Source organism: Bubalus kerabau, chromosome 19 (assembly GCF_029407905.1).
Source record: "Bubalus kerabau isolate K-KA32 ecotype Philippines breed swamp buffalo chromosome 19, PCC_UOA_SB_1v2, whole genome shotgun sequence".
In the NCBI taxonomy this organism is placed as follows: Eukaryota; Metazoa; Chordata; class Mammalia; order Artiodactyla; family Bovidae; genus Bubalus; species Bubalus kerabau.
Window position 1 is genome coordinate 56,057,384 of NC_073642.1, and position 13,422 is coordinate 56,070,805.

A 13,422-nucleotide genomic window follows, 5' to 3' on the forward strand; every position below is an offset into this window, starting at 1 on the left:
CATTTGAAATGCAGCTAGAACCATATTTTAGATTTTCATTAAATAGTTATGTGTAGGGCGAGTAACTACCATGATGGTCCGTTCAGCTGTCTGCACTGGGTCCATAGTTAATCACCTGCAAATCATGTCCAAATTTCATCTCCTTCTATCCTTATGTGTTTATTGCACAGGACCCTAGCCTGATGATTAGAACAGGTGAAGGACCTTTCTTGTTGGGCTGTTGCTGGCCTCCCATGCCCTAAGGTTGGGTTGCTATTTATCCTTGCCATGCAGCTGAGCATGTTTATACCTCCCAAGGGCTATTCCTTGCCCAGAAATGCCCTGTGTGGGTGTGGCACCAGGTTGGGGTTCATTCACGCTGTTTCAGGAATTGACACTGCCGGGTACAGCTCTCTCCCGCAAAGCCCAGGGTGTGGTCGTTAACTTCCTTCTCCAGTGGAAACGGGAAAGGCAGTGTCCTTGGTTGTGAGTGAAATATCCACTTTCTTATGCAGCAGTGAGGAACAAAAAGGATAGGACTGGCAAAAGAACTGAACCATTTCCCTCTTCCTTTTTTGGGTAAATCCAAATCCTATCTACAGTTATAGTTTTGAGTTACTGGATAATTGTAGATAGGAGCCCTAGTTGTAGGTGATCCTCATCCTTCATGTTTGGAGAAGGAGAGTTTACTAACGTTCCTAATGCAGAGGGCCCAGGTTTGATCTCCCTGTTCAGGGAACTAGGTCCCACATACTGCAACTGAGAATTCACATGCCACAACCAAGACTCGGCACAGCCAAATAAAATAATATATATTTTTTAAAAAAGACCTGGGCTGGGATCTAAGGATCTAATTTTTTAGAGACCCCAGAGATGGTTCATATACACAAGCAAGGGTGAGAACCACTACCTTGGAGGATTTAAGGAAAACATAAAACTTGACACAGAAGCAATCAGTTTTAATTTTTTTAGCCATGTTTGTAAAAGAATTCACTTCTAATACATGGGTAACGCCCAAGCCCTTTCCCATTATGTCCTGTTGTATTACAAGTTCCTTTAGCTTTGTTACCAAAGGTTTTTTCAGGGAGGCTACCAGGTAAATTCTAATGTGCTCAAGGTATCTTGTCTTGGAAACGGTGTCATTTCTCAGGATTCGAAAATGACTTGGCTGAACTAAAGGTGGAGAAGCCAAGCCTCTGCTACTTTGCCTAGTTTTCAGTTACTGGATAACTCCTGGGCACAGCTGTGGAGTCTTGGCACTGTGCCCATGCCCTAAAAATTTAAATATGGTCATAATGAAAACCAAACCTCAAGAACCTAGAGCAACTCTCCTACTTGCCATTATGGACTCAGCAATACGAACAGCAGACAACTGTCCTCTTAGTTAATAGCTGCTTTTTTCTTTCATATCACACGAGGGTAAAGAGCCGTGTGTCAGCTTCAGCTGCCCCTGTTCTTTTCCTCAAACTCCAAGATGAGACCTTTGATGTGGGACAGTTTCTGATGCAAGTACTCACAGCGGCGCTTCTCTTCCCTGTAACCTGGGTACCGCTGCAGAGAAAAAGCGCCCATGTCAAAAAAAAAGTCACTTCTGTCTTCTTGCTGCCATCCCCAGGCCCGGTCTTACCTTCCTGAACTTTTTATATTCCTGGACTATCTTTTCTTCCAGCACCTGAAACAGAAAATGTTAGCACCAAGTTTAACCTTGAGAAAAAAATCTCCAGCTCTCTTAGCGATTAAAGTAACTTCTCATAAATTAGGCAGACTAATTTTTCTCTCAAAACAGACTTGCTTGTCACTTTGGTCATTGAACAAACACACTTATGGGCAATTAGCAGGGAGTTTATGGCCAGTAGAACTTGAAAGCCAGCCTGGGTTCATCCAGTCCTTACCTTGTGTTCTGGAGTTCCACGCTGAACATTGTTCATCTCAGCTGCCAGCTCTATGAACCTCTGGCTTGCAGCCGCAACGCGAGCATGCAGGATGCGGTATTCGGCATAATCTGTCTCAAAGTCCTGCTCATAGGCACGTTGCTGTTCTGCACTGTGGATGGCCCTGTATTGCCTGCCAGGAGCAGAGTGTTGTCACCATCAGTATCATTGACCCCCAAAGCTTCCAGCTCCCAGGAATGCACAAGGCTTGAAAAAATTGGAAATGGCAAGGGACTCACAGGAGGTAATCTGGTACTTCTTCAGGGCTTGGGGATTCAGAATCTAGAAAGGAAACAAGACATGAAGGTGATGATAACACTTTTTTTTTTTTTTTTCCCCCTCCCCATTATGGCAGTTTCACCCTCTCTTTAACTCACCTGCTTGAACTGAGGGACTGTGCTCCAGCCTGGGACCCATGTCTTCATCTTTATCTTCTTGCTCCCAATCTTCCTCCTGTAAGTCCTGACTGGGCAGTCCTTGTAGGGGACTTGGAGCTAGAGTTCTGAGCCTCTTTTGTTTTAATTCTACCATAGCTGCAGGCGCTGGACGTTTCTGTTGGGAACATATCTCAGGAACATAAACAGTAATTCAGAAGCCTCCTATTCTGCCCTTCTCTCAAAAATTACTTCCATATAATGATCTGGGAGCATGAAAATGCTAAGCTCTCAGTTTTAAAATGTTAGCCTCATTGGACACAACTCTTAGAAAAACCCTTGCTATTACAACTTACCTTGTCCACGTGTTTCTGGCTGGCAGAGGGAGGCAATGCCCGATCAGGATCTCTGTTTGGAAGAAGAGTCTGGTTCCTAGGAGAGAGAATAGGAGAGATCAAGCCCAGGGTAGAAAGTAGGGCTCCATCTCTTATCACAGCATTTAGAGTGGCGATTAGAGAAGAATACCAGAGTGTCCTGGGTTAGTCCCACCCTGCCCCAAGTACCTCACTTCCCACTGTGCCATGTGTTCCCTCGAGGATCCTGGGAGTGACTGTCCTTGGCTGCTTGCCAGTGGATCTGGCACCTGGCAGGGAAAGTGGCAGGGGCACATGGCTCCCTAGGCTTCAGGCTTTGCCCCACCTTATCCTAACTCCCTGCACTTTCTGGCCTCACCTCTTCTAGTGCCATCTGTGACTGTAAAATTGTGTCTCCTTCAGGATAGTCTCCCACATGCTGCCAGCTCTCACGGTCCCTGGCATCTTCAGTCCGGTTGTGTCTCTGAAGTGAAGATGGAGCTGGGATAGAATCCATAGCTGCCCAAATCGTGAGGCGCTCCCTGAGTGGACCCAGGCAGTGGAGGCGGTTAGGCCCAGACCTGGGAAAAGGTGGTTAAAAAAACACACACACACACACACATAAAACAGGAGGGTGGAGAACTTTTAAGCAACTGTGGACATCCCCTTCCCTGACCTACCACAAATTCTTACCTGCTACCCATTTTCCTTACCTGCCTAGGCGCTGGCACACAAGGTCCAAACCTGGACCACCAGGGCCCTCCTGGCCACACTGAGACACTATGAAGGAAAAGAGGCAGGACCAGTGGGGACCTGGGAGCCTCAGGTACTGTGGGTGAAAGGAGACAGTAAACCCCATGAAAGTCAGTTCCTCCTCCCCAACCAATGCTGTTCCTCCCTGAGCCAGCGGAAGACTGAAGATGGGTCCCATGGGGCTCGTTAGCACACGAGGTGCAGCTGAGCCTGAGTTCCTCAGGAGGTTAAGTCGCCGCAGTCTCCTCAACTGCAGCCTCTTGGGACCAACCCCAGCAGCCCCGATTTCCCCCATTTTGGGTTCAGTTCTCGAAACTTCATCAGACCGTGACTGCTCTCAGCCTCCCGCCCTGACGATCCCTTCGTGAAGCCCATGTCTGTTCTCCCTGCACTTCACCTCCACAGACCCCAGACCCGTGCTTACCCCTCGGTTGCCTTGGAAAGCAATCACTGGCCGAACCTGCGGGCAGAGCACAGACTTGAGCCAAGAGCAGCAGAAAAGGCGTCCCCAGGAGCCGGCGTCGGGAGCCCAGGGTGGGGGGACTTGCCTAGCGGGCTTCACTTGGAGAGTTGGGGGAGCCAGAGCCGAGGATGCTGCTCTCCATCCCCAGGTCCCTTCGCCAAGGTCGCCGGCTGAGACCCGACCTCCGGAGAAGCAGGGGATAGAAAGGATGGGGCCCGTGCCAGCCGTACCTGTTGCCGATGACACTCTTGCAGCGCTCGCAGCGCTGCGTCGTTGAGCCTGAGCAGTAGGAGGCTGGTCCGGGCAGCCGGGGTGAAGCAGAGCCGGAGCTTCCCACTTAGAAGCTCCTGGGGTTCCTCCATGGCTGCGAGGTTCAGGGGCAGGTAGAGCGCGAGCCACAGACCTGGGCCACTACCACCTCGGCTGTGCAGGGCTAGGCTGGCACACCCTGGCGCCCAGGTAGGCCCCGCCCTCCGCCGGGACCCCACCCCGGCCCCACCCACAGCCAGCGCCACCCCTGGGATTTCCCAGTAGCTGGGGGCGGCACCTCGCTCTCCCCGAGATGTTACCAGCACCAACCCCAGCAGTTTTTTCATGGATGGGCGGGCAGCTCTTTGGGCTTTCCGAAGAGGCTCTCCCAGTTCCGGAGAGAAAGTCTGCGGCCAGCTTCAGACACCTCACCCGAGTCCCCATTCCTGCCTGTGTTTTTCTAACTAACTTGAACTCAAGAGCTGCGGTCTCTAAGTGAAGCTGAACCTGCAACCCCCTAGAGGGTTTTAGGTGCAGAAGGGCGGGAGATAGCGACTGGTTGCTGGGCAGGGCCGGCTCATCACGCCAAGAGCCCCAAGGAACCAGAGGAGGGCAGACCCGAGGGGCGATTCCCGAGGCCAGCACCTGGCGTAGCCCTTTGGCTTTTCCCAGCCAACGGTACCGCTGCTGACCCGAAACCGGCTTCTAACTAAGAATGAAGAGGAAATCGGGCCCAGTGGGTGTGTCGGCAGGAGAGAGGCTTGACTTCTCAAGCTGGAGCGCCCCCCATCGATCGGCAGAGATGCGGGCAGTGGTTGACCCGGCGGGGGGTTCCTCCAGGTTCCTTGCCTGTTGCAGGACAGACAAGAGACAGAACTCAGTCCCAGGTCTCCCTCGTGGCCTGTACACGGGAGATTGGTGGAGACTGGTGTGAAAGAGAGCTGGCTCACTCCCTCGTGAAGACCAAGAGGTGCCGCGAAGTTGCCAGACATCCCAGAGGTTCAGATCCTGCTGCAGTGAAACCCCAGGACCAATAATCTCCTGTCGGCCCTTGATGTCTCCACTTGGCCCTGTTTCCCAAAAGCCCTGGTGGTGTTCTCTTTCCTGGCCAGGATACCTCTGCTAAATCCCTGATGACCTTAATGCCCTTACATTTGTGAAAACTCATCAAATTGTACACTTAAAATGTATCTATTTTAATGTCAGCAAATATACCTCAATAAAGTTGCTTGGTTTCTTTCTTTTTTTTAAGTGAAAGCTCAGAGTTGTGACTACCAGGGAACTCCCTAACGTTGATTTTTAAATCTAACTTCAACAACAAAACACTGACCTAGCCCTCTCCTCAGGCTGTCTGCTTCTCTGGGTAATAATTTCCTAATTTGATAAACAGTTGTGGCAGTGGGTAGAGCTGGTCTCCCAGGGTCCTTTTGATTCTCAGATGATATCTGTGGCCTTCTGTTGGATTTTCCTGGATTTAAACTTTAAGTTGGTTAAAATGTCCAAAGAGGCGGGAAGAAGCAATGCTGTAAGAGGCAACTAGGGAAGACATTTGAGGAAGAGAGAGGGAAGGTGGGTATCTAACAGCGTGTCAGGGTCTCTGTATGTTACTTAATCCCCACAGTAACTTTTTAGAGTGAGTATCATTATCCACATTTTTCATTTATTCATTCAACAAATATTTACTGAGCACTTACTCTGTCCCTGACACTGTACTAGATCCTTGGGATACATCAGTGAACAGATTCTTGTTTGGGGACAGCTTATATCCTAGAGGGGAAGGAGACACTGCTGCTGCTACTGCTGCTAGGTCACTTCAGTCGTGTCCGACTCTGTGTGGCCCCATAGACGGCAGCCCACCAGGCTTCCCCGTCCCTGGGACTCTCCAGGCAAGGACACTGGAGTGGGTTGCCATTTCCTTCTCCAATGCATGAAAGTGAAAAGTGAAAGTAAAGTCGCGTCCGACTCTAGCGACCCCATGGACTGCAGCCTACTAGGCTCCTCCGTCCATGGGATTTTCTAGGCAAAAGTACTGGAGTAGGGTGCCATTGCCTTCTCTGAAGGAGACACTAGATATGCATCAAAGAAATAAACATAAGAAATAAGGTGAATATTAGAAAAAAGATAAAGAAAAATTTAAAAAAAATTTTAAAGTAAAAACAAAACAAAAAATATAGTATATGTTAAAAGGTAATAAGAGCTATAGTTAAAAAAAACAGAGAGAGAGAGCAAGGTAGAAGGTAGAAGGTTTGGAAATGGAGGAGGAAGAAGAAGAGGGTGGAGAGGGCTGACTGTATATTAAGTAAGATGATCCAAGAAGGCCTTCTGGAGAAAAGGAAATTTGAGCAATGTCTTTTTTTTTTTTTTTTTTTTAATGGCCATGTTGCGTGGCTTGCAGAATCTTAGTTCCGCAACCAGGTTTTGAACCCAGGCCCTCAGCAGTGAAACCACTGAGTTCTAACCACTGGATCACCAAGGAATTCGCCCCACACACAGGCAGTTTTTTTTTTAGTGGGAGCAATGTCTTAAGGGAAGTGAGGGGACTGGCCAAGATACACAGTTGGAGGAACTGTTTTCTAGGCATAGGAACTAAATGCTGCTGCTGCTAAGTCGCTTCAGTTGTGTCTGACTGTGCGACCCCATGGACTGCAGCCTACCAGGCTTCTCCGTCCATGGGATTCTCCAGGCAAGAACACTGGAGTGGGTTGCCATTTTCTTCTCCAATGCATGAAAGTGGAAAGTGAAAGTGAAGTTGCTCAGTTGTGTTTGACTCTTAGCGACCCCATGGACTGCAGCCTACCAGGCTCCTCCAGAAAATCCATGGGATTTTCTGGGCAACAGTACTGGAGTGGGATGCCATTGCCTTCTCCCAGGAACTAACTAGCCAGTGCAAACTCTGTATGTGTGGATAGTGTGAGGAACAGCCGAGGCCAGTGTAACAGGAACAAGGTAACTGAGGAAGAGAGTAGTGAGAGATGAAGTCAGGAAAGTAAGAAGCAGGGGTGGGTCCTTGTGGGCCACTGTAAGGACTTTGGCTTTTACTTGGAGTGAAATGAGGAGTCAAAGTAGGGTTTTGAGCAGAAGAATCACATGAAGTCACTTCTATTTTTAAAGGCTCACTGTGGCTGCTGTTAAGAATAGACTGTAGGGGACAAGGATAAAAGCAGTATGACCTGTTAGGAGACTATTGCAGTAATCCAAGCTAGAGATTGGAGAAGGAAATGGCAACCCACTCCAGTGTTCTTGCCTGGAGAATCCCAGGGATGGGAGCCTGGTGGGCTGCTGTCTATGGGGTCGCACAGAGTCGGACACGACTGAAGTGACTTAGCAGCAAGCTAGAGATGGTGGCAACTTGCACCAGGACCAGATGTGGGAGAAGGGATAGGGTTCTGAACATATTGAGGGTAGAGCCGACAGGATTCCCTGATGGATTGAATGTGATATGTGATAGAGAAATGGCATCACGAATAACTGGGACTTTTGGCCAGAACAACTAGAAGGATGAAATTGTCATCAACTGAGGTAGGAAACACTGCTGGTGGAATAGGGTTAGTTCTGAATATGTTGAGTTGTCTGTTAGAATCCACATGGGGGTGTGGAGCATGAAGTTGTATAGATAAGTTTGGAGATGGTGAGGGTTGGCTGGGCTAGAGATGTAAACTTGGTAGCATTAAACAGATAAATTGTATTAGGTTGGTGCAAAAGTAATTGCAGTTTTGCATTGTTGAACTTCACCATTTGATATTGGAACTACCAATTGAGAGACTCACTGAAGCTGATCCTCTTACAACTACATGAGAAGTTGCTCAAGAACTCAACGTCGACCATTCTACAGTCATTTGGCATTTGAAACAAACTGGAGAGGTGAAAAAGCTCGATAAGTGTGTGCCTCATAAGCTGACAGAAAATTAAAAAATCATCATTTTGAAGTGTCATCTTATTCTATCATCAACAACGAACCATTTCTTGATCAGATTGTAATGTGCAACAAAAAGTGGATTGTATACGACAAACAACAACTGGCAATGACCAACTCAGTGGTTGGACCCAGAAGAAGCTCCAAAGCACTTCCCAAAGCCACACTTGCACCAAAAAAAGGTCATGGTCATTGTTTAGTGGTCTGCCACCAGTCTGATCCACTAGAGCTTTCTGAATCCCAGTGAAACTGTTACATCTGTAAAGTATGTTCAGCAAGTCAATGAGATGCACCAAAAACTGCAACACCTGCAGCTGGCATTGGTCAACAGAAAGGGCCCAATTCTCCTCCACAACAATGCCTGACCACATGTGTCACATGCTTCAAAAGTTGAACAAATTGGGGTACAAAGTTTTGCCTCATCCGCCATATTCAACTGACCTCTTGCCAACCAACTACCACAACTTTTTTGCAGGGAAAATGCTTCCACAACCAGCAAGGAGGCAGAAAATGCTTTCCTAAAGTTCCTCAAATCCTGAAGCACATATCTTTATGCTACAGGAATAAACCAACTTATTTCTCATTGGCAAAAATGTGTTGACTGTAATGGTTCCTATTTTGATTAATAAAGATGTGTTTGGAGCCTCATTATAATGATTTAAAATTCACAATTGAAAACCACAATTACGTTTCCACCGACCTAATATTTAAAACCATAGGACAGGATGACTCATCCAAGAAGACAGAGACGAGACTAAAGGACAACACCCTAGGGCACTCCAATCTCTAGAAATAAGTCAGGGGGAAGAAAAGTAAAGGCGATCGAAAGGCAGGGAGAAAGGAGGGAAAAGAGAGTGTGATGTTCTGAAAGCCAAGTGAAAACCATGTTTCAAAGAAAAGAGAACTGTGTCAAATGCCATAGGGACTTCCCTGGTGGTCCAGTGGCTAAGACTCCAAACTCCCAGTGCAAGGGGCCCTGGCCAGGGAACTAGATCCTACATGCCACAACTAAAGATCCCAAGTGCTACAACTAAGACCTGGTGTGGCCAAACAAATAAGATATAAATTTTTTTAGAATGCCACAGACAGGGCAAGTAAAATGAAGATTAAGAACTGACCATTGTGATGAAAATGTTTTAAAACTGGCAGCAGTGGTGGTTGCATACATCTGTGGATTATACTAAAAACCATAAAATTGTACGTACACTTCAAATGGGTTAGTTGTATGACATGTGAATTACATTTCAACCATTACAGAAGGAAAAAAGAATTGATCACTGGGTTTAGCAATGTGGATTCATTGGTAACCTTCATAAGAGCAGTTCTGGTGAAATGGTAAGGGGAAAGCTGATTGGAGAAGGTTTAAAGAGAATGGTAGATAAGGCATCTACAGAGGATATAAGGAACCTAAGCTTTGCTAAATTATAGAGCAAAGAAATAGGGAGTCAATTGTTAGGGGAAATAGGATCAAGAGAAAGGTTTATGGTGGGAGAAAGTGCATATTTGTATGCTGGTGGGAATTATTTGGGGAATATCCCCCAAACTTTGATGATGTAGGAAAGAGAAGAGGGTTGCTGAAGTGGGGTTCTTGAGTAGAATAGAGGCTGCGGGATCTATTCAGGACTGGCTTTCCAAAGGAGTATTGTTGGCTCATCTACAGGAGAAGGCCACATGGACAGAGAAGGTAGGTGCAGGTGAAAAAGATTGGTAGAGGTCTGGATTTCCCTGGTGGCACAGTGGATAAAAATCTGCCTGCCAATGCAGGGGACATGGGTTCAATCCCTGGTCTGGGAAAATTTCATGTCCCATGGGGCAACTACTGAGCCTGTGTGCTACAACTACTGAAGCTCAAGTTCCTAGAGCCTGTGCTCTTGCAACAAGAGAAGCCACTGCAATGAGAGGCCCAAGCACCGCCGTGAAGAGTAGCCCCCACTCACTGCAATTAGAGAAAGCCCGTGCAAAGCAACAAAGACCCAGTGCAGGCAAATATAAAAATAATAAATAAAGTTATAAACAACAAAGACTGGCAGGTGTGGAGAAAGTCTAGGGGAGTGCTCTTCTGATTGCTTCCGTCTTCTCGGTGAAGCAGGAAGCAACTGAGAAAGAGTATGAGGATGAAGGAGGAGCAATAGGAGTGGACGGATAAAAATGGTGTGAAACTATTGCCTAGAAGGGTGAGTGAGTTAGGAATGGGCCCAATAGTAAGGACTGAAATAGAGAAGCTTATCCAGGGTCACGGGGCAGAGGTTCTAAAACTGTGTCTGCAGACCATAGAACTCAGGAATTCTGTGAGCTTGGAAAGGGGAAAATTACACCCTTTATTTTCACTAACCCTAATAAAATGTAACATTTCTTTCAGTTATGAATGTAGGCACAAACCACTTGTACTGGCAGTAATGATGTTCTTACAAAGAGAAATGAGAAGTGTTTTCATTTCATATCACATTTGTTGGAGCGATATCTAAACCCCATTTGCACTCATCAGTTCAGTTCAGTCGCTCAGTCGTGTCCGACTCTGCGACCCCATGAATCGAAGCACGCCAGGCCTCCCTGTCCATCACTAACTCCCGGAGTTCACTCAGACTCATGTCAATCGAGTCAGTGATGCCATCCAGACATCTCATCCTCTGTCGTCCCCTTCTCCTCCTGCCACCAATCCCTCCCAGCATCAAAGTCTTTTCCAATGAGTCAACTCTTCGCATGAGGTAGCCAAAGTACTGGAGTTTCACCACTTTATAATTACAATTGTTATTACCATTACAATTCTTATTGCCTCGATCTTTTATATTATGCTTTGATAAAAATGCAGTTACTATACCAGAAACATTTTAATATTTTGATAACTATATATGAATATAATCAATTATACCATTTATGATCCCATGTAGTCTTAATTTTTTATTTTAATTGTGCCAAAATACACATAACAAAATTTACCATCTTCACCATTTTTAAATGTACAGCTCAGTAGTGTTAATAGTACAGTAGTGTTAGTAGTAGGGCTTCCTAAGTGGCTCAGTGGTAAAGAAACTACATGTTAATACAGGAGACCCTGGAGACACAGGTTTGATCCCTGGGTCAGGAAGATCCTCTGGAGGAGGAAATGGCAACCCACTCCAGTATTTTTGACTGGAATATCCTATGGACAGAGGAGCCTGGCAAGGTACAGTCCACAGGGTCGCAGAGTCGGACATGACTTAGCAACTGAGCGCACACACAGTGTTAGTTGTACAGAGCTTGCACGTTGCTGTGCAACCAATCTTCAGAACACTTTTCACCTTGTAAATCTGAAACTCTGTACTTGTTAAACAAGAACTCTTCATTTCCCCCTCCTCCCAGTTCCCACCAACAGAAAGTCCCTTCTCCTTCCTGTTTCACTGAATGTGACTACTCTAGATACCTCGTAGTGCAGTCGTATAGTATTTGTCTTTTTGTGACTGGCTTATCTCACTTTGCATACTGTCTTCAAGGTTCATCCATGTTGTAGCATCTGTCAGGATTCCCTTCCTTTTTAAGGCTGAATACGATTCCATTGTATGTCTACCCCACATTTTCTATGACCATTAATCTGTCAATAGATGTCTGGGTTGCTTCTTATTGTTTGGCTATTGTGAATAATGCTGCTATGAATATGGATGTACAGATACCTTTAAAAAATATTTTATTTATTTTATTTGTGGCAGTGCTGCATCTTCATTGCTGCCCTCGGGCTTTCTCTAGTTGCGAAGAGTGGGGGCTTCTCTTTAGTGGTGCCTGGGCCTCTGCTCGGGATGGCTTTTCTTGCTGTAGAGCACAGGCTCTAGGGTGCTCAGTAGTTGTGGAGCACAGCTTTAGTTGCTCCATAGCATGTGGAATCTTCTCGGAGCAGGTATTGAACCCATGTCCCCACCATTGGCAGGTGGATTCTTAACCACTGGACACCATGGAAGTCCCCCATTGGTGTATTTTAAACCTTTTTTTAGAAGGGATCCTTAAGCTTTACCAAACTGCTTTTTGGCCTAATTTTCTGGACTATTTCTTCAACTTTTATCTTCCAACTCTTCTATCATATTTTTAATTTCCAAGAGCTGTTTATTCTCTGAATGTTTTATTTTTTTATTTTTTTGAATTTTTTTTTTTCCTAGCTCCCCTGTTTTTGTTCAATATCCTCTTCATTTCTAAGTATACTAATTATAGTCCCCTCTCCCTGCCCCTCCCCAACTTTTTTTTTTGTTCCTGGAATTGTTTCTAATCCTCTGAGAGCTTACTTTCTGTTTCTGTTTTGCTTTGACCTATTTTTATGTTGAGTGTTTTCTTCAGTGCTTGCTGATCCTCGGCTATCTACTCATCTCTACAAGGCATTAAAATCTAACTAGAAGTTTAGTATGCATGGAGAGGACTGATTGCACTTTACAATAAATTTACTGGATCATTTCATTATGTGATCCCTCCAATTAATCTATTTATTCAAGCTTTTCCCCATCTCAGGGCCTTGGCATATGCTATTTCTATTGTTTGTATATTGCTTTAAAAGTATTTGGAGGAAGTAACAGAAAACTGATTCAACACACTTTACTCAAAAAACAAATATGGTGGTTTTCATAGCAGGAAGCTCAGAGACAGAACAAATGTTACAGTTGATTTATTCAGTGGCCCAAGAGCATCATCAAGGACCCAATTTCCTTCTGCCACTCACTTTGCTTCAACTTAAGGATTGTGCTTCAAGGTCAAAGAAGCCAAAAGCAGTTAAGGGCTATGTGAATGAATCCTTATTCAAGTCAATGAGAAAGAGCTACACAGTGGAAAAAAAGTCCCTCCCTTTGGTCTTGTTACCAAAAGCTAGGCTTCTCTGTACACTGGTGGCAAATAAAATCCTTGAGACAGGGTTTCCCTCATGGTTCAGTGGTAAAAAATTCCTCTGCAATGCAGGAGAGGCTAGGTCAGGAAGATCCTTTAGAGAAAGAAATGGCAACCCACTCCAGTAATCTTGCCTGGGAAATCCTATGGACAGAGGAGCCTGGCAGGCTACAAGGGGTTGCAAAAGAGTCACACATGACTAAGCAACTTAAAAAACAGTAACAACAACAACAAAAAATCTTGGAGACAGAGTTTTGGGGTTGATTTTGTAGATCTTTTTTTCTTCTCTTGTATTTCTTGACTATATAAGTCCCTTTAACAGGACATAGAGTTTTGGATGAAGCCGAAAAGGATAGCCTTATTGATGCACTGGGCTTCTCTCTTGAAAAACTGTGTCTCCACCCCGGAGAAGTTGATGAGGGTTGTTAAAACAGTGGGTCAAAGGTGGGGTCTGACAAGATTAGGGTGTGAGCAGGGCTTGCACTCCTTTAATATCCTCTCAGGTGGTAGATCTCCTAATCTTTTTAAAAAGATCTATTTAGTGTTGACTGTGCTGGGTCTTCATTACTGG

The 13,422-nt window shown here is 45.7% G+C and overlaps 2 protein-coding genes across 3 annotated transcripts in view; one reads left to right on the forward strand and one right to left on the reverse strand.

Annotated features, from left to right (window-relative positions):
* The window catches only part of SERF2 (small EDRK-rich factor 2), a 202,927-nt gene that overhangs the window by 181,103 nt on the left and 8,402 nt on the right, over nt 1–13,422 (forward strand). The window lies entirely within an intron of this gene.
* ELL3 (elongation factor for RNA polymerase II 3) lies at nt 918–4,263 on the reverse strand. 2 transcript variants are annotated; one of them, XM_055556273.1, is made up of 11 exons: nt 4,084–4,263; nt 3,815–3,850; nt 3,351–3,466; nt 3,017–3,218; nt 2,848–2,927; nt 2,641–2,716; nt 2,288–2,462; nt 2,150–2,192; nt 1,872–2,043; nt 1,607–1,651; nt 918–1,530 (listed from the first exon to the last, which is right to left on the reverse strand). In XM_055556273.1, exons 1-11 carry the CDS (start codon nt 4,213–4,215, stop codon nt 1,420–1,422), a joined length of 1,188 nt encoding a protein of 395 aa, XP_055412248.1. In that variant the 5' UTR covers nt 4,216–4,263; the 3' UTR covers nt 918–1,419. The 2 variants fall into 2 exon arrangements, with proteins under 2 accessions (XP_055412248.1, XP_055412247.1); XM_055556272.1 differs by lacking the exons at nt 3,815–3,850; nt 4,084–4,263 and having other exon boundaries at nt 3,351–3,761.

What these genes read in the sequence shown, in the direction of transcription:
- ELL3 (XM_055556272.1), bottom strand. Translation starts at nt 3,685, where the DNA reads ATGGGGGAAATCGGGGCTGCTGGGGTTGGTCCCAAGAGGCTGCAGTTG. An exon ending in CACAGATGGCACTAGAAGAG is followed by an intron (nt 2,928 to 3,016) that starts GTGAGGCCAGAA and finishes TTTCCCTGCCAG; the next exon opens with GTGCCAGATCCACTGGCAAG. An exon ending in AATATAAAAAGTTCAGGAAG is followed by an intron (nt 1,531 to 1,606) that starts GTAAGACCGGGC and finishes TTTTCTCTGCAG; the next exon opens with CGGTACCCAGGTTACAGGGA.